Here is a 20,990-nt window from a genome sequence, read left to right as displayed (position 1 = left end):
AAAATAAAGTAATAACCTAAAAACCTTCCATGCATTCTCATCCAGGTACAATGAAGCCCAAACTTCTGGCCATGTCTCAAGGCCCTATACCTACCTTTCCAGCCTCTACTTCTACCATCTCCTCCCCACTGACGATGCTTGAGACACCAGCCTCCTCTCCTCTCACTCAAAATTCACTCCTGTAATTAGGCTCTTTCTGCATACTGTTTCCTCCGCCTCAAACCTTATTTTTTGTTTAACATAGTTCTCACTCTATCACCCAGGCTGGGATTACAGGTATGAGCCACTGTGCCTGGCCTGCTACCAAATTTTCACACACCTGGCTCCTACCCTTATTCTGAGTTCAGCTTAAACATTACCTCCTCAAAGAGGCCTCTAATTTCACAATCTCAAGTAATCTTCCCAGTCACTCTTCCTCACTGTACTATCTTATTTTCTTTAGAGTACTTTCAGAAGATATCAGGTACAAGGCATAAGGTATATGAGGTGTCTTATTTTTTCTGTCTCTTCTCCTCTCATTATAGCCTATTAAAACATTAGTCGAGCTAGGCATGGTGGCTCACATCTGTAATCCAAGCACTTTGGAGGCCAAGGCGGGCGGATCACCTGAGGTCAGGAGTTCAAAACCAGCCTGACCAACATGGTGAAACCCCGTCTTAAAAAACAAACAAACAAACAAACAAACAAACAAAAAACTTTCTATCCTTTCTCCTGGTCAGGCGCGGTGGCTCAAGCCTGTAATCCCAGCACTTTGGGAGGCCGAGGCAGGTGGATCACTAGGTCAAGAGATCGAGACCATCCTGGTCAACATGGTGAAACCCCATCTCTACTAAAAATACAAAAAATTAGCTGGGCATGGTGGCGCATGCCTGTAATCCCAGCTACTCAGGAGGCTGAGGCAGGAGAATTGCCTGAACCCAGGAGGCGGAGGTTGCGGTGAGCCGAGATCGCGCCATTGCACTCCAGTCTGGGTAACAAGAGCGAAACTCCATCTCAAAAAAAAAAAAAAAAAAAAATTAGTCGAGCTGGGCGTGGTGGCTCACACCTGTAATCCTAGCACTTTGGGAGGCCGAGGTGGGTGGATCACCTGAGGTCAGGAGTTCAAGACCAGCCTGGCCATCAGGGTGAAACCCCATCTTTAAAAAAAAATTAGTCGAACTGAACCATCATTAAAAAAATTTACTATTCAAATGGCAACAGACAATAACTGAAATTATGAAATACAACATCTTACAGAAGATAAAGAATAACAAATTAAAGATACCAATGGGTATAAAAGAATTTTAGAGAAGAAAATGACCTGTAGCTACAACAGGTGTGGAAAGGCTTCATAGAAGCAATGAAACTGGAAATGGACTTCGAGAGATTAACAGAAGTGTGAAAGGCATTACAGGGAAAAGGTACATGTGAACAAAGCATTCCTTGCTGCCTTGTCTATGACCCCCATGCTTTACCTGCACTCATGCGCACTACCATGCCTCCTGGGAACGCAATGTGGAAATCAGAACTCAAACCCTAGACTGTCAGTACCTCAAGGGCAGAGAACAAGTTTTATTTTTTTGCATGCCTCCCTATACCTAATGCTGGGACATGTGGCAAATGGGACAAATGAATAATAAAATAACATAAAGTTCAGGCATTATTCCTGAACTCTTACCATTATGATGAAAAGCAATTTCTACCTCCTCACAACACAGATGGCTTCTATTTTAGAACTCCCTTGGTCCTTTTTATCGTGGGAGGAGGAAGTCAGTGCTTCCTTTTTCAGGTTTTTAAAAAAATGTTTTAGGGACAGAACGATAACAACAAAAAGTACATCCCTCTAACCTACCCTTAAAGGGCCTCTGAGCCTCAGCATACTTGTTCCCTCCTATATCCATGGTGCTGTGGTCCCAACGTGCCCCCAGCTTCATACACTGAAACTTCATAACCAGTGTGATAGGATTAAGAGGTGGGGCCTTTAAGCGGTCATGAGGTCTCCTCTCCTGTGGTGTGGTGGCTCACACTTGTAATTCCAGCATTTTGAGAAGCTGATGCAGGCAGATCGCTTGAGGCCAGGAGTTCAGACCATCCTGAGCAATATAGCAAGATCTCGTTTCTACCAAAAATTTAAAAATTAGCCAGGTGTGGTGGCACGTGCCTGTAGTCCCTGCTACTCTGGAGGTTGAGACAGGAGTATTGCTTGAACCCAGGAGTTCCAGGCTGCAGTGAGCCAAGATCACACCACTGCACTCTAGCCTGGGCAACAGAGCAAGACCTCATCTCCAAAACAAACAACCCACCCCACAAAAACAACAAATTAAGTCTTGTGTTTTATAAAAGTGGCTTCATCACTTTGGGAGTCTGAAGCAGAACTGCTTGAGTATAGGAGGTCAAAACCAGCCAGGCCAACAATGTGAGACCCTGTTTCTAGTTGAAAATTTTAATACTTAGAAAAAATAAAAAATAAAATCAAAGAAGCTTAATGTGGCCTTTGGCCCTTTTCCCCTTCCATCCTTTCTGCCATGTGAGAATACAGAGTTCAAGGTGCAATCTTGGAAGCAGTGAACAGGCCTCACTAGACACCAAACCTGCCAGCACCTTGATGTTGGAATTCCTAGCCTCCAGAACTTATGAAAAATAAGTCTCTATTGTTTATAAATTACTCAATCTCAGGTAATTTGTTATAGCCACACAAACAGACTAAGACACACTGTCCCTACATGGCATTTACAAGACATGACTTTTTCACTACTTTCTAGAGTACTGAGATATCAGCATGACATAATGGGAAGAAGTTTAATCCTAGCTATGAGGTCCCAGGTTTGAATACTAGTTTCTCTTTAACTAGCTGTTTGACTTAGGACAAGTTACTCAACCTTTCTGAGGCCACATATTTGTTTGTAAGTAAATGATATAACAACTGCTCTGGAGGTTTGTGTGTGGACAGCTGTTTGACTTAGGGCAAGTCACTCAACTTTTTTGTTTTTTGAGACAGCGTCTCGCTCTGTTGCTCAGGCTGGGCTGCAGTGGCTCAAACACAGTGTAGCCTCACTATAGACTCACTGTAGCCTTCTGGGCTCAGGTAATCCTCCCAGCTCAGTCTCCCAAGTAGCTGGGACTACAGGCGTGCGCCACCACACTGGCTAACTTTGTTTATTTTTTGTAGAGGGTCTTGCCAAGTTGCCCAGGCTGGTCTCAAACTCCCGAGCTCAAGTGATCCATCTGCCTTGGCCTCCCGAAGTGCTGGGATTATAGGTGTGAGCCACTGCACCTGACCAAGTTACTTGATTGACCTTTCTGAGGCCATTTATTTATTTGTAAAGCAAATGATATAACAACAACTGCTCTGGAGATCTGTGTGGGAATTAAAGATAATATGCATTCATTAGTCAGTCTAGGGCCTGGCAGATGCTTTGCCCCCTGCAAATGTTGGTTATGATCAATCACAAGAATTATAAAATGCCAGGGCCACAGGTTACTGCTGCCCAGACAGAAGGTGCTGAATATCAGAAAATAGTTGATTTCTGGCTTCTTAGAAGTTAGATGATAAACAGGAATGACTCTGCATTATTTCAGTATTATCTGTCTGGCTAAGTAAGGGATGCTTGCTGCTGGACCTGCTGTTTAAGTGGTACAAAAACACTCAGAACTTGGAGGTAAGACTGTTAAAATATAACATCAGCCATTTAAATTCAACTTCATGAAGCTGTACAAACAAGACCTTTTGTACTACGTCTTAAAGGCCAACTTGAGAACTAAACATCAAGTGGAAGGGGTAAAATACACAGAGTAATCCTAAAGCCTCTATTATCTACTCATGCTTTTAAAAAAAAAAAAAAAATCTAGTTTAGGGCAGGTACAGTGGCTCACACCTATAATCCCAGCACTTTGGGAGGCTGAGGCAGGCAGATCACTTGAGGTCAGGAGTTTTAAGACCAGCCTGGCCAACATGGTGAAACCCCATCTTTACTAAAAAATTAGACAGTTGTGGTAGTGTGTGCCTGTAGTCTCAGCTACTCAGGAGGCTGAGGCATGAGAATCGCTTGAACCCAGGAGGCGGAGGTTGCAGTGAGCCAAGATCACACCACTGCACTCCAGCTTGGCAACAGAGTGAGATTCGGTCTCAAAGAAAAAATATATATATATAGTTTGCTAAAGGAAAATACATGGTTGAGATACCCAATCCATTGTCCATTGTGAAAGTACACCATCTAAAAACTTACAAAGAAAACAAAATGTCCAAGTCCTTAAACCTTCTCAAAATATGCACCAGAGTGTTAAAGGGCAGACTAGCATAATATAATACCATTTAACAATTTACTTGGTAGATTTTGAAAAGAACAGGTAATTCAACATGGCTTTCACAATGGGTAAATTTATAACAGTTTGAAGCCTGATTTACTAGTTTTAGGATTGTTTGCCATCCTTGAGTTCCAGAAGTTAAAAGCAGAAGTTTAAATGCATATACTACGATGCCACTATGTTTATGTATATCTTAAAGGCAAGCACAAGTAATGAGGGGAAAGGTGATATGGAGCAGGCATGATAACCCTTTCCTTTGACAATATCATTAGAGATGGATGCGGACTAAAATGATAATAGAAAAGGTAAGGCCAAGCCATAAACGCAAGGACCTCTTGTGGACCATCAACAAACTCTAAAAGAGGAGTTTCAGGTATGTTGTGACAATGACCACCCAATCTTTTTGTAGCTGTACTCATTTGTCAAAACTCAGCTCAGGAATCATCTCCTCTAAAAAGCATTCCCAAATCTCACCTCCTCGTAAATGCTGGGTTAGCTGCCTCTTCTGCACATCTAGCAGCCTCAATTAATTTTTTTTTTTCTCAGAGACAGGGTCTTGCTCTGTTGCCCAGGCTGGAGTACAGCGGCATGATCATAGATCACTTCAGTCTCAACCTCTTGGGCTCAAGTGTTCTCTTGCCTCAGCCTCCTGAGTAGCTGAGAATACAAACCACGCCAGCTAATTTTTAAAAATTATTTTTAGTAAAGATGAGGTCTCGCTATGTTGTCCAAACTGGTCTTGGACACTTGGTCTCTAGCAATCCTCCAGCCTCAGCCTCCCAAAGTGCTGGGATTGCAGATGTGAGCCCCCACACCTGGCCCAATTATGTTATTTTCTTCTTGTTTGCCTACCTACCTGCCTGCCTGCCTCCACCAAAAAACAGCAGCTCCTTCAGGGAACAGACCTTGTTTCACCTCTTTGCATCCCACAAGCCAAGACTGCCTGGCACTCAAACATTTGTTGAAAGACACATTTACCAGGACATTCAGTGCAGCACGCTCTGTACATCGAATGACTATAAATAACGTAAATTCCAGTCAACAGGGGACTGATTAAATTGTGGTCCCAGGACTCCTGTGAGTCCGTGAGACCATTTCAGGGGTCCATGAGTTCTCCTTTAACTACACATCTGTATAAAGCCAGATAGTCTTCAAATACTTTAACCAAAACAACATAGCACCAAAGACTGAAGAGCCAGATATGAAAATAAAATTTTCTTCTATTAGGCCAGAAAGATTTGCAAATGTGCAAAAACAATAGTACTTTTCTCATTAGATGTCATTTTGGAAAATAGCTAATTTTCACAGAAATACGTTAACACATAGTGGATGTATTATTTTTGATGAATTGATATTTTTAAATTTTCTCAATTTTAAGTTCAAATACATTTAACATCTATACTTATAACCCACATAAACAAAGGTTCTTTGGGGTTCTAATTTTCACATGTGTTAAAAAGGACCTGAGGCCAAAATGCATGAGAAAGGCTAAAGAAACTGCGATATATCCATACAATAAAGCATAATGCAGATATCTTTTTAAAAGAATAAGGTAAACTGATACATGCTGGCAGAAACCAATATCTCAGCCAGGCACGGTGGCTCACGCCTATAATCCCAGCACTTTGGGAGGCCGAAGTGGGCAGATCATGAGGTGAGAAGATCAAGACCATCCTGGCTAACACGGTGAAACCCCATCTCCACTAAAAATACAAAAATTAGCCAGGCGTGGCAGCCCGAGCCTGTAGACCCAGCTACCTGGGAGGCTGAGGCAGAACTGCTTGAACCTGGAAGGCAGAGGTTGCAGTGAGCGAAGATCACGCCACTAGCCTGGGTGACAGAGCAAAACTCCATCTCAAAAAAACAAAACAACAAAAAAAAACACTCTCCCTATGACTTGAGTTCTAGTTTTATTCCTAGAAACCGATCCCAAAGAAAGTATATTTGTTCAGTGATTTGTACACAATGACATTCATAAGAGCATTCTTAATCAGTAAATTATGCAAATAACCCAAATGTTCCACACAAGATTGGTTAGACACATTCTAGTTCATTCAACCTGTAGCACATTCACCCAGGCAGGCGCTCAGGACAAAATCCTAGGATTCATTGTAGACTTCTTTCTCTCCATCACCTCTCATAACCAATTCATTACGTCCAGTCAGCACTGCCTTCAAACATATCTCAAACCCCTTTATTTCTCTCCTCCTTTGCCACCAATGAATTCAAACCATAAGCCACTCTCTTCATCCATACTGGTCTTGCTCTTGCTCAGCTGGAGTCACTTCTCCACACTGCAGATAAAAGATCAACTTTTAGAAGGTAAATCTTTTCATGTCATTGTCCTATGTATAAAACCCTTCCTTGGCTCTCCAGTGCCCTTGGAATAAAATCCAATCCTTACCGGGATGCTCCAGGCTCTACCTGATCTGACACCTGCTCATCTCTCTGACCTGACCTACTTCCACATCCCTTCTGCTCGCTAGGCTCCAAACACAGCGCCACTTCTTTCTGTTCCTCAAAGCCACTATGCTCACACCCACCTTAGGGCCTTTGCACTTTCTGTTCCTTCTGCCTGGAACATTCCATTCCTAATCATCACATGCTCATTCCTTACGGTATGAATGACATTCACCTCCTGGAGAGGCCTTTCCTCATCACACAACCTAGGATAGCCACTTTTAATTTATTTGCTTAAATTACCCTTAAGGAATTAAGGGTAATTTTTACTTGCTGCTTTCATTTCTTCTACCATTTTACATTTTCTAAATTTTCTACAAGGCATAACTTTGATTAGAAAAGGCTACTTCTAAAAAAATGATCATGGTGGGGTGCGGTGGCTCACGCCTGTAATCCTAGCACTTTGCGAGGTCGAGGCCAGAGGATCATGAGGTCAGGCGTTCAAGACCAGCCTGGCCAAGATGGTGAAACCCGTCTCTACTAAAAATACAAAAATGAGCCATGCATGGTGGCAGGTGCCTGTAATCCCAGCTACTCAGGAGGCTGAGGCAGAGAATTGCTTGAACCCGGGAGGTGGAGGTTGCAGTGAGCCAAGATAGTGCACTTCAGCCTGGGAAACACAGCTAGAATTCGTTTTTTTTTTTTGTTTGTTTATTTTTTTAAAAAGATTCTGATTAGGCATGGTGGCTCACACCTGTAATCCCAGCACTGTGGGAGGCTGAGGCGGGCAGAATGCCTGAGCTAATGGGTTCAAGACCACCCTGGGCAATAAGCAGAAACCCTATCTCTACAAAAAATACAAAATTATCCATGCCTGTAGTCCCAGCTACTTAAGGGGCCGAGGTAAGAAGATAGCTTGAGTCTGGGAAGTCGAGGCCACAGTGAGCCATGTTCATGCCACTGCACTTCAGCCTGGGTCACAGAGTGAAACTATGCCTCAAAAAAAAAAAAAAAAAAAAAATACACCCCACTGGAAGAATGTGCAGACTCAGATGTGCATGTGGCTAAGGCAGACTTACTGTCATCGAATACCTTATTCAAGTCACAAATAGTGTTCTTCAAACGTGTGAAAATCCTCGAAGAAACCATAAAAGCAACAATAACAAGTGGATGTGGAGTGGACCTTTGGACTGGAGAGGTCTCAAAACCAGTCAGATCCTTGCTTGACCTGTGCTATATCCTGAATCTCACCAAGCTAGTGGGGGAGGAAATGGAACAGAACATACTCTAGAAACCCAGTAATAAGCCAAGACTCTGTATGATCTATAAAAAGGGATAACTATTGAAACCTGTTTTAGATACATTGTTGAACTCTGGCTCTCAAGTCTCTCTAATACAATGTCTCTATCTTCCAGTTCTCAGAAGTTTTCCCTCTTACATAAGACACATTTATACTTAATAAGCACCAAAACCCTGAGCCCTCTGAAGTAGGCCATCTTTTCAAAAAGAGGCTCAGCCCATAGACTAACTTGAAATGCTATTCCCAGTTGCAAAATCACAGCAAGAGCTGCAGTTAATATTGAGAGCAGAGGCCGGGCTTGGTGGCTCACCCCTGTAATCCCAGCACATTGGGAGGCCAAAGCGGGCGTATCATGAGGTCAGGAGTTCGAGACCAGCCTGGCTGACATGGTGAAACTCTGTCTCTACTAAAAATAAAAAAATTAGCCAGGCGTGGTGGTGAGCACCTGTGGGGTACTCCAGAAGCCGAGACAAAATCACTTGAATCTGGGAGGCAGAGGTTGCAGTGAGCCAAGATCGCACCACTGCACTCCAGCCTGGTGTGACAGAGGAAGACTCTGTCTCAAAAATATATATATAGAGAGAGAGCAGAAACAGGTTTGTTCCTGAACACCTTTTATCTCATTCAAGTCCAAGATACTTCCAAATGGAGATTTGCCAGTTTTTCTGCACTTGAGACAGTAGATCCAGTGTAATGTGATTTTTCAAAATATCACTATTTGTCCAACCTTTAAAACAGGATTAGATACGACCCAATAAAACAATTTATAATTAAATATCAGAATCTGTAATGGGACTCACTCCAGAGTGCCAGTCCTGTGTGTGTGTGTACTCATACATACATGTGCATGCTCATACACACACAGAGAAAAGCTAATATTCCTTATGACAGAGTGTAAGACCCAACTCCTGGCAATCTAAGAGAACTCTCCCTTCTATTTACTCTTGCAGCGTGCTAAAGAAAATCTGAGCCAAAGAATATGGGGGTGAGTCTTCAAATGAGGTATCTGATAAGCCTTCCCCTGCACCACTCTAGGCAGTATAGGAAGGGCCAATGGATAACAGCTATCAGGAAGCTAATCTCAGATCCATATTAAGTACAAACTTTTACCATAAATCAGAGCTAATTAAACAAAATGGACTCTATGCTATAGGTTGACTTCTGGAGTAAGAGGTACTGTTCAGAATTTGTGACCCAGGCCTTTAACTCAAACTTGGTAAACTCCTTTTATACATTAGGTACTTTGACTGATCCCTGTCCTCCAACTTTCAGAGTGGAAACTGGACCATGGTGTAGGTAGGAAGAACATCAAAAGGCCCAAGAATGGGCCAGGTGCAGTGGCTCACACCTGTAATCCCAACATTTTGGGAGACTGAGCCAGGAGTCTGAGACTAGCCTGGGCACCAAAGCAAAATCCCATCTCTATAAATAATAATAATAAAATAAAAGAGGCACAAGATTATCTTAAACAATGCTATTGCCCCAGTACCTAGAACATTGATGCACAGCAGCCACTCAGCAGATATCTTACTGGGTGAGAGACAGGCATTTTTACACTGCATGATACGTGACTGCAACATTAGAATTAACAAGGATATGTGCAGAGGAGGCTGGGTGTGGTGGCTCACATCTGCAACCCCAGCACTTTGGGAGGCCAAGAAAAGTGGATCACCTGAGGTTCCAAGCTGGAGACCAGCCTGGCCTTGAAACTTCACAGAGATGGTGAAACCCCATCTCTATGAAAAATATAAAAATTAGCCAGGCGTGGTAGCAGATGCCTGTAATCCCAGCTACTTGGTAGGCTGAAGCAAGAGAATCACTGGAACCGGTGAGGCAAAGGTTGCAGTAAGCCAAAATAGCGCCACTGCACTCTGGCCTGGGCAAGAGAACAAGACTCCGTTTCAAAGAAAAAGAAAAAGACATATACAGAGCAAAGAGAATTCTGCCAGAGCAGGTGAGGGGAGACTTCCAAGAAGCAATGACATCAGAGTAGCCCTTTCCTGAAAGCAGCTTTTCACCAGACTGCAGGAGGAAGAAAGCCATGTAGACAAGTGTGCCCAAATCCAGGCTGGAGCAGATGGCCAGAGCTACTTTCCAATTCAAATTCCTACACGGTTCTATTTCCTGGGTTTTTGTTGTGCTTCATCATCTCCTTCAAATCTTCCATTATAAAAGGTAAATACAGAAGGGTGGTTGTGCTTCCCACTAGGAAATTCGCTAAAAGTAAACAGCAGGTAACAGAAAAATAAATACTGTGGAATGTTTTATTTACCAGGCAATGGGCCTATAAGATTCTCAGACCTTCTGAGAGTGAAAAATAATCCGATAACCCGAAAGTTCACTAGAAACAAGCCACTTTCAAAACAAATTGCTGTCCTTTGCTTTTCTTCTTTCATAAAGTTTTTGGTTTTTAAATTGGCTCATGCAAAAACTGCTTGATTCCCAACAGAAAAGAAGGAAATCTAAACATTGCATGGTCACTTCTGACTCCAGGAGGGAATACTGGGGAGGAAATGAAGGCATTTGAAAGAGAATGGAAACTAAAATTTAGAACAGAGGAAAGTTGAAATAAAAAAAAAATGAGATCAAGGGAAAACAACAAGTGGAAAATTTTCAAAGCCCCTAAGAAAGTGCAGAAATAAGCCACTTCCCATCACACTGTCTTTAAAAATGGAAAGGGCTACAGTCCAGTCCCAAGATGGACAGTGTGAAGCCCTTCATGGCAGAAGGAAACAAGTCGCCAAGTCAGGTACAGAGAATTATGGAATGGGCTCATCTCTTCTCGCTGTCTTCCTTCACTGACTCCATGCTCCTACCAAGAAGCCCAGCCTAAACACAAAACCCTTAGGATGAGAGCCAGCCTTCCCTCTAGGCTGCTCTCCCCTCAAACCGCATTCCAAAGGCAGCATTCCAAGAATAAAATGCAGTTGAATGTATTAAAATCAAAATAGGCGCACTTGAGGTAACAATACCCACAAAAGAAAACTCAAGTGCAATTTGGTACACATAATTCTTCCTTCTGAGACATGGGGGTGGGGAAGAGTTTCCTGTAAAAGCCAGCTTTTTCAACCTGCTTAAGAAGTAAGAAATAACACTGGAGATACTTCTTAATTCCTTGCTTTTAAGCGTTCATTTTGTTTTCCAACGCCGCCCTCCACCTTCCTTTTCAAACCAATCTGTGCTTCTGAAATGCAGATCCTCGGATAATTAGTCCGTGATGGGCAATAACCACCCCGGACACCCTTGAGAACTGCAGCGACAGTAAAGGACCCCCGCTGGCAAGAACAACTTTTCATAAAGGAGTTGCTAATTACCAGCAGCTCCATCCCAGAGTGGTTAAGAGCCTCGCAGCAGCACAGCCGCTACCTCTCACCTTTGAACGCCAATTCATTAGGAACCGGTGTGAACGTGGAGTGGGAGGAGAGGGTGAAAGGGAGGCATTCAGTACTGTCAGACTAAGAAATCAGGCGATCTATATCCCCAAGTTCACCATGTCAGCCTAAGGAGGCATCTCCAGCCAAGGGAGGCAGTTCAAGAAGCCATTTCCAGGAAAGCTGCATTCAAAATGTAATTTATCAGAACGAGTCTCCGACGAGTCTCCACATCTCCAGGCCCGGCGGCTTGCAGAGGAGGGGGAGTTGCTGGGGAGAGTTTACCTTAGAAGGCGACACCGAACAGACAGGCCTTTCAAAGCCACCCAGGGCTCTGCCCCCAGGCCCGAGGCTGCGTGGAGGGGCTGGAGAAGCGCGTGGCTGCGAGCCCCACGGCGCCACAGGTTCCCCGGCGCGCAGCCCCGCCCGACTGCCACAGGTGGGCGGCGCTCCGCCTCGGGGTTCCCGCGGGCGGGGGCGCGCGGCTCTCTAACGACTCGGGGGAAGGGGCCAGGGAGGCCGGGGTTAAGGGGTACGGGGCCGGCTCTGCCTTGAGAAGGCAGCGTGAGAGGGAAGCTCAGGGTTTTTCGCTGCTTGGTTCTCAACCCTCCCTCGGCCCAGTGGCCCGGGATTTTCCTCGCGGCAGGAGAAGCGGTGGAGAGAGGAGCCGCGGGCACCTCCCACCGGCCGCCCCGCGAGCCTTGGCCTCCTCCCCGGGCGCGGTTAAGCCGCGCGGCCGCGGGCCGCCAGCTGCATGCGCCCCAGCACGTACAAGCCTACACGACCACACGCGGGCGGGGGAAGGGCACCGCGATCCGGGAGACCCGGCCCCTCCAGGGCCTCACCCCAGCCCAACGCGGCTCGCCCCCGGCCCTCGTCCCCGCAGCCCCTCACCGGTGTTGGCCTTGATGTTCTCCCGCAAGAAGTGGCCGCTGGAGAGATGCTGGAGACCAAAGTTCTGGGCGATCCTCTGGCACACGGTGCCCTTGCCCGAGCCGGGCGGCCCGAGGATGACCGCGCGCAGGAGTTTGGAAGCCATTGCCTTCGCGAGGAGGGGGGCGGCCAAACGCGCAGCCCAGACCGCGGCCCCGGAGGGAGCCCCGGGAACTTTGTTTCTCGGCCCCCTACCTCTGGCACCCTCCACTCGCACTGGGACTCGCCGGCCGCCCCTACAGGGGGAAGGAGAGACTTTTAAGACAACCCCTCCCCTCAGCCCTGCGCCGGGACCGACTCGCAGGCGGAGTGAGCGCCACGCTACACCTCCCCGCCCTTCTCCACCTCCTGGCCCTCCTCCACCTCCTCGCCCCCACGCAGAGCTGCTGGAGCGCGCCGGTGCCCCGCCCTGCCGGCTTGGCCTGCAGGGGTCAGAGGTCTGCCCGGCCAGTCCCACCTCCATCCTTTCCTCCAACTCGCGCCCCACGCCGCGTCCGAGAAGGGAGTCGGGCAGCCGGGCATCCCCTAGCCAGTCTCCGTCGAGCCAGGGAAGCTGGCACAAGGGGGTCATTCAAAGCCTGCCCCCGCCGCCCCACGCACCGAGCGGCCTAGAGGCTGAGCCCCTGCCCTGTACTCGCACGTGTGCAACGTGTGGTTGGCGTCTCGGCCCCTCCCCGCGGCTGTCACATCCCCCGGAGTCTCAGCGGCCGCCGCTGCCCGCCGCCTGCGCGCGCTCGGAGGGGCCCACCTCCGCCCGGGGTTGGCGGATGCGCTCCCGGGCCGTAGGGCGCGCGGCGAGCCCGAGCCCCGCGCCTCGCCTCCAAAAGCAATCAAATAAAACACACACCTTGGCTAGAGGCAGCGCTCTGAGAAGCTTCCAGCCCGTTTCCCGCAGGGCGGCGCCGCCTCCGCCCGCCGAGTCTCCGAGTCCGGGCCGGCAGCGCGGGACTCGCGCCTTACGTAAGCCTGGGAGACCGTCTCCGCGCGAGCCGCCGGCCGCCGCCCCCTCTCTCTCCTCCCCTCCCACCCAGCCTGTCCGGCCCACGTGCTCCCCGCGACCCAGCGAGGGCTGCCGGGGCAAAGCGAGGTGCAGACCACACAAGGTAGAGAAACCCTTTTTTTTTTCCACGATCGCCTAGCGACCGCGGTCTACTGCAAGGGGAGGGAAAAATACAACTTGTTGAGCGCCTACTGTGCGCCAAGTTCACGGCTAGGTGATTTCATTGTGTTTACAGCCGAGGAAATGAGGCATGGAGTGTGACCATGCATTCAGTGATTCATTCGGCAAATTTTTATTGAGTGCCTACTATGTGCCAGAAACTATTCTAGGCGCTTGGGATCTAGCCGTGAACAAGAGATTGAATCCTGCTCTCAAGAAATTGCGTCCTAGCGGGAGGTTGGAACCCAAGACTGACTGACTCCAAAGTCCAGGCGCCTTGGGGAACAGGGAAGAAGGGGATGTCACTCACCTGTGCGACCTTCTTGATAAATAATTCCAGGACTTCCATGCCCGTTATTTTTGTGCTGCACGTTTAACTCACCAAGTTCAAATGGAATCTGTCTTCCCCCAACCCCACCCTCCCCTGCATATCCCAATCCACATTCTGTTAGGTCTGTGCTTACAGCCTTTAATTTCCCACCCAAACTAATGAGATAGCTGCTGGTAAGTCTCCAGTTTCTGTGCCATTCCATTTTCCGTGCAGTTGCCAGGAATATTGCTAAAGTGAAAATCAATTTCTATTATTTCTCGGCCTCGGATACTGTCTTCCATTCAGGATAAAGTGAAAAATCTTCGGCCGGGTGCTGTGGCTCACGCCTGCAATCCTAGCACTTTGGGAGGCTGAGGCGGGCACATCACCTGAGGTTGGGAGCTCAAGACCAGCTTGACTAACATGAAGAAACCCCATCTCTACTAGAAAACAAAAATAGCCGGGCGTGGTTGTGCATGCCTGAAATCCCAGCTACTCGGGAGGCTGAGGCAGGAGAATCGCTTGGACCCTGGTGGCGGAAGTTGCGGTGAGCTGAGATCGGCCGTTGCGCTCCAGCCTGGGCAACAAGAGCAAAACTGTCAGAAAGAAAGAAGGGAAGAAGGAAGGAGAGAGAGAGAAAAGAAGAAAAGAAAGAGAAAGAAAGAAAAAGGGAAAGAGAGAAAAGAAAGAGAGAGAAAGAAAGATCTTCAGCAGGGTTGCAGAGACACCTTTGCATTTTGTGGGCCCTCTCCTTTGCCTTTCTTCCACAGGCCGCCTGCCTTTCAGGATATCCATTGCAGAGTTCCCAGCGCCAATACCTAGGGCTCAGAGAAGGTTAGGGACGCAAGTAGTGCGATGGTGTGGAAAAGAGCCTCCTCTCAGTTCCTGGCTGTTCTTTGTTGGGGGAGAAGGTGGGACATGGAGGGCAGAGCCTGACATAGTTTCCTGATACCCAGAGCCTCTACCCACTGCTTACTCCACGCACAAAATTGGCCAGACAGCACACCCAGGCCACCAACCCCACGCCAGCGTTTGTTCCATAGACTGATCTCCCTCTAAAATGTCTCAGTGTGACTTTGGGAGGCCGAGGCGGGCGGATCACCTGAGGTCAGGAGTTGGGGGCCAGTTTGACCAACATGGAGAAACCCTATCTCTACTAAAAATACAAAGTTAGCTGGGCGTGGTGAGTGCATGCCTGTAATCCCAGCTACTCGGGAGGCTGAGGCAGGAGAATCACTTGAACCTGGAAGACAAAGGCTGTGGTGAGTCGAGATCACACCATTGCACTCCAGCCTGGGCAACATAGTAAAAAAAAAAAAAAAAAGTCTCAGTGTGGCCAGGCACAGTGGCTCACACCTGTAATCCCAACACTTTGGGAGGCCAAGATGGGCGGATCACTTGAGGCCAGGAGTTTGAGACTAGCCTGTCTAACATGGTGAAACCCTGTCTCTACTAAAAATACAATGATTAGCCAGGTGTGGTGGTGCATGCCTGTAATCCCAGCTACTCGGGAGGCTGAGACAGGAGCATGCTTGAACATGGGAGGCGGAGGTTGCAATGAGCTGAGATCGGCCACTGCACTCCAGCCTCAGCAACAAAGCGAGACTCTGTCTCAAATAAATGACACATAACAAAGCGAGACTCTGTCTCAAATAAATGATACATAAATCTCAGTGTGCTGTAGACCTGATACTGAACCCCTTCAGCCCTTCGCCTGGGAACAAAAAGGGAGAAAAGCTTGAGGGTGTGAGGGCGGGGGCATATGGTGTATAATGTGTAGCAGATACTTCTTTGGAGTGGCTCTCAGAAGTGAGCATGCATCAGAATCACCTGGAAGGCATGTTGAAACATGTTGTTGAGCTCCATTAGCACAGAATTTGATTCAGTGGATCAAAGGTGGATATTTCTGGCAAGGTCCCAGGTGATGCTGAGGTTGTCGATACGGAGACCATACCTTGGAAACCACTGCCATGGTGAACAGAGCATTGAGACATCAGATGTCAGTAGTTCGTAGACCAGCCTGATCAACATGGTGAAACCCCGTCTCTACTAAAAGTACAAAAAGTAGCTGGCGTGGTGGCACGTGCCTGTTATCCCAGCTACTCAGGAGGCTGAGGCAGGAGAATTGCTTGAACCCGGGAGGTTGCAGTGAGCCGAGATGGCGCCACTGCATTCCAGCCTGGGTGACTGAGCGAGACCCATCTCACACACACACACAGACATTAAAAAAAAAAAAAAAAAGACATGCAGCGTCTAAATAAGACACTCTGCTTAACTGAAATCACATGGCTCCAAATAAGACAGGGAATATTTTCTTAATATTCAAATTAACTTTTTTTTTTAGACAAAGTTTCGTTCTTGTTGCCCAGGCTGGAGTGCAGTGGTGCAATCTCGGCTCACTGCAACCTCTGCCTCCCAGGTTCACGTGATTTTCCTGCCTCAGCCTCCCGAGTAGCTGGGATTACAGGTGCCTGCCACCACACCCAGCTATTTTTTTGTATTTTTAGTAGAGACGGGGTCTCACCATGTTGCCAGGCTGGTCTCAAACTCCTGACCTCAGGTAATCCACCCGCCTTGGCCTCCCAAAGTGCTGGGATTACAGGCGTGAGCCACCGCTACTGGCCCCAGTTTTTTTTTTTTTTTTTTTTTTTTTTTTTTTTTTTTTGGTTTTAGACTTAGTTTTGTTCTTGTTGCCTCAGCCAGAGTGCAATGGCGCGATCTTGGCTCTCCATAACATCCGCTTCCCAGTTTCAAGTGATTCTGCTGCCTTAGCCTCCCAAGTAGCTGGGATACAGGCATGCACCACCACGCCCAGCTGATTTTTCATATTTTTAGTAGAGACTGGGTTTCTCCTTGTTGGTTAGGCTGGTCTCGAACTCTCAACCTCAGGTGATCTGCCTGCCTCAGCCTCCCAAAGTTCTGGGATTACAGGTGTAAGCCATCGTGCCCAGCCAATTTTTTTTTTATATGGAGTCTGGCTCTGTCACTCAAACTGGGGTGCAGTGGGGTGATCTTGCCTCACTGCAGCGTCTGCCTCCCACACTCAAGCAATCCTCCCACCTCAGCCTCCCAAATAGCTGGGACTACAGGCATGCACCACCACACCCAGCAATTTTTTTGTGTGTATTTTTAGTAGAGACGGGGGGTCTTGCCATGTTGCCCAGGCTGGCCTCAAACTCCTGAGTGCAAGCTATTTCACCCGCCTCGGACTCCCAAAGTTCTGGGATTAGAGATGTGAGCCACCACACGGGGCCCCAGAACACATATCACCTTGAATCATTTCTAGTACCACATCAAATTATCTCCTGCACTATCGATAATACATTGCACATAATTTTATGTACCTCAAAGTATACCTATGAAATTTGACTTACCAGATTTTTTTAATGCTATGATTAAAAATATCACTTGAACCACAGTTCACAGACACGACACTGACCTTACCTCTAAATTCAAATCCCCATTGTTCCAGGTATCACATCTCTCCATCATTGTCGTCTATCATAATTCATGTTTATTTCTGTCGTATTTGATGAAGACTCCATGTGCTCCTTTAACATAGTGGCTTTATCTTTTTCACCATGGCGTCTACACAGCTTAGTAAAAATGCAGCACATGGAGACTATTAAGCAAACATTGTTAAAAGACAGACTGCTGCATGAATGAGTGGATAGAGATATGTCTCTGCCTTCTGGGAAGCTTCTCTGGAAAGACAACAGAAAGTCTTGTGGCTTATATGTGCAAAGATTCAGAAAAGAAAATGGAAAATAATGGGAAGAAGTAATAAGATATCTGTCCCAGCATGTGCTGTTCCTTTCTCCCTGTAGGCACTCAATAAATACTCAAAAAGCCAAAAGATTGTGTTGAAAGAAGAATAGATGGTGTATAAAGGACTAACATGGTATTATTTGTGACCATAATACATTCTTACAAGTGAAAGAATAATCTTAGCCCCGGTTTTACCAGCCCACATGGTTATTAACCTATAACGTCTTAACAGGGTTTGAAAAGGCAGCAGCACTTATTTTACAACCCTGCTCTCTCAGATAAAAAGAAAACAAAAAGCTCCCAAGCTGTTAAAAAAAAAAACTAGGAGGAAAGAAATCAATATTCTACATTTACCTAGTATGGCCCACTATTCTCCATGAGCAACAGACTTTACAGATCATTCCTAGAATAACAGTATACGATAGAGGCAGGCTCTCAGGAAGATGTGGAACTCCCAATCTTGGTCTTTTCACCTTGAAACTAGAAAGCAGTTTAACAATCTCTTATGCTCTTCCCCCAAACATAATAATACAATGATGACGTCTTGCTCAAAACTTTGCTTCAATTTGTACATCTGGTAGTGGGGATGGACAGGACTGTGTCATTCACATTCTTCACTCTGTCTTCCCAACCACAATCAATAGCAGAATTCCTCCTAGAAGCTGCCTTGGGATTTGTAGGCATGTCTGGAGATCAGATGTGTTTGGGTGTGTCTTTCCTCTGTGCAAAGTTAGCTGCCAGAGGAAGTACAGCTTTCTTCCGGCTTCAGCTGGATGAAGGGGCTGAAACTGAATGCTGAGTTTATTCTGTCCAAGCTTAGCTCCTCAAGATTGGGTGAGGAAAGGGGACCCAATTTAGGAGAGACTTCTAAGTTTGGGCTTCTGTTAAGGGAAGAAGATGATAATTAGCATTTATTGAGTAATTACTATGTGCCAGGGAAATCCTAAGATACAGATAGGTAAATAGAGATATAATAATCTAAAAAACAAAAAAAATTTTTTGACATGGAGTCTTGCTCTGTTGCCCAGGCTGGAATGCAGTGGCACGATCTCAGCTCACTGCAACTTCCACCTCCCAGGTTCAAGCAATTCACCTGTCTCAGCCTCCCGAGTAGCTGGGAATATAGGCACATGCCACCACACCCAGCTAGTTTTTGTATTGTATTTGTATTTTTTATTTTATTTTATTTTATTTATATTGGAGACAGAGTTTCACTCTGTTGCCCAGGCTGGAGTGCAGTGGCGCAATCTCAGCTATTGCTACCTCCACCTCCTGGGTTCAAGTAATTCTTTCTTGGTCTCCTGAATAGCTGGGAATATAGGTGCATGCCACCACACCCAGCTAATTTTTGTATTTGTATTACTATTTTTATTTATTTATTTATGTTTGAGACAGTCTTGCTCTGTTGCCCAGGCTGGAGTGCATTGGTGCCATCTCAGCTCACTACTACCTCTAGCTTCTGGGTTTAAGCAATTCTCCTGCCTCAGGCTCCTGAGTAGCAGGGATTACAGGTGCCTGCCATCACGCCCGGCTAATTTTTTGTATCTTTAGTAGAGATGGGGTTTCACCATGTTGTCCAGACTCGTCTCGAATTCCTGACCTCAAGTGATCCACCTGCCTCAGCCTCCCAGTGCAGGGATTACAGATGTGAGCCACCGTTCCTGGCCTAATTTTTGTATTTTTAGTAGAGATGGGATTTCACCATATTGGTCAAGCTGATCTAAAAGTCCTGACCTCAGGTGATCCACCTGCCTTGACCTCCCAAAGTATTGGGATTACAGGCATTAGGCACCACACCCAGCTTAATTATAAAAATATTTTTAAATTATTCCCCCCACCACGCGCCGCTCAGTTGTATGGCCCTGCTGACCCACAGCCCACAACCCACCAACCCACAAATCAGCCAGGTCCTCCCGTGTACCATGTCTGGCTCCTCCTGCGTCACAGCTATGAAGAAAGTGGTTCAGCAGCTCCAGCTGGAGGCCAGGCTCAACTGCATAAAAGTTTCCCGGGCAGCTGCAAACTTGAAACAATTCTGTCTGCAGAATGCTCAACATGACCCTCTGCTGACTGGAGTATCTTCAAGTACAAATCCTTTCAGACCCCAGAAAGTCTGCTCCTTTTTGTAGTATAATAAATCTTTCAAAGGTTTCCCAAACCACTTATATCCAGTGAATATTCAAGAGAGCTCCATTTGAAGCCTGTACAAAAGCTTATCCCTGTAACAAATGTGCCATAATATACAAACTTCCACTTCCGTCAGTCCTTAACATCTACCTCTCTGAATTTTCATGAATTTCTGTTTCACAAGGGTAATTGTTTTATATACACTGGCAGCAGCATACAATAAAACTTAGTATGAGAGTTAAAAATATATATTTAGAAATTATTTTAAATGTTATTGTAGGGGCCAAGAGAACTACTTCTTTGCTCTCTGAAGTTCCCCTGAAAAATCAATTCACTGAAGACAAATTAATTGGAGAAAAAGCCTGCATATTTTATTAACGTGTACACAGAAAGAATCACACATTGATTACCCAGCCTCCCAGTAGGGTTCAGAAAGTTATATATCATCTTAGCAAAACAGGCTATGGTGGAAAAATAGATTTTCGGGGGGGAAGAAAAAGGAGAATGAATAGATCAGCGAATGGTAACATAGATGAACTTGTCAGTAGTTCTCTTTGGAATCTGAATGAGCCAGATAGGGAGACATATTGCTTGGTAAAAGGGTCTATTCAGCTGTGGTTACATTTTTGGTCTTAAAAGGAGGAGAACTAAGCACTACATTGCACTTACTCTAAAATTGACCACATCATTGGGGAAAAAAAAAAAGGAGAATTAAAATCAATTGTTCAGCTAGGTGCGGTGGCTCATGCCTGTAATCTCAGCACTTTGGGAGTCCAAGGTTGGCGGATCACAAGGTCAAGAGATCAAGACCATCCTGCCAACATGGTGAAACCCCATCTCTACTAAAAATCCAAAAAAAATTAGCTGGGTCTGGTGGCGCATGCCTGTAGTCCCAGCTACTTGGGAAGCTGAGGCAGGAGAATCATTTGAACCAAGGAGGCAGAGGTTGTAGTGAGCCAAGATCACACCACTGCACTCCAGCCTGGTGACAGAGCGAGACTCCTTCTCAAAAATAAAAATTAAAAAATAAAAATAAAAACAGTTGTTCTTGGTGAGTCTAGAACTTAGGCAGATAAAGGAACTTCAACTTGGTCTTGTGCTTTGGGAGAGAAGGTAGAGGTGGGAGGTCAGAGAGATCTTAAGGCTTATTCAATTCAGCAAGGTAAAGCCCCATATTTTGGGGTACTAATTTCTGAGCTCCAATGATCACTTACAAGCTGGGTGATTTATACCTATTTTAACCTTAATTCTCCTATGTCTAAAGGAGAATAATTACCACTAATAATAGTAATACCTATTTTCCTTCTTTCTTTCTTTTCTTTTTTTTTGAGATGGAGT

The 20,990-nt window shown here is 46.1% G+C and overlaps 2 protein-coding genes across 6 annotated transcripts in view; one reads left to right on the top strand and one right to left on the bottom strand.

Annotated features, from left to right (window-relative positions):
- Positions 1-12,525, bottom strand: part of AK4 (adenylate kinase 4) — an 81,924-nt gene extending 69,399 nt beyond the window's left edge. Inside the window, exon 1 of one of the 5 annotated variants that reach the window (XM_012442786.3) lies at positions 12,250-12,525. In XM_012442786.3, coding sequence (XP_012298209.1) covers positions 12,250-12,394 — 145 coding nt within the window. In that variant the 5' untranslated portion in view covers positions 12,395-12,525. Of the gene's footprint in view, positions 1-6,688; positions 6,747-11,357; positions 11,468-11,640; positions 11,788-12,249 lie in introns of those variants that run through there. The other 4 variants (XM_012442787.2, XM_021667722.2, XM_021667724.2 and 1 more) reach the window with 4 other exon arrangements.
- A 6,922-nt stretch (positions 12,526-19,447) lies between these two features.
- Positions 19,448-19,654, top strand: LOC110567674 (guanine nucleotide-binding protein G(I)/G(S)/G(O) subunit gamma-5-like). The gene has a single exon (XM_064371373.1). It carries the CDS (start codon positions 19,448-19,450, stop codon positions 19,652-19,654), a length of 207 nt encoding a protein of 68 aa, XP_064227443.1.
- Positions 19,655-20,990: the final 1,336 nt, after the last annotated feature.

This window comes from Aotus nancymaae, unplaced genomic scaffold (assembly GCF_030222135.1).
Source record: "Aotus nancymaae isolate 86718 unplaced genomic scaffold, 86718_ANA_hifiasm-v0.15.2.pri h1tg000007l, whole genome shotgun sequence".
In the NCBI taxonomy this organism is placed as follows: Eukaryota; Metazoa; Chordata; class Mammalia; order Primates; family Aotidae; genus Aotus; species Aotus nancymaae.
Note: the sequence above shows the minus strand (reverse complement) of the source record. Positions and strands in the feature narration are given on the sequence as shown.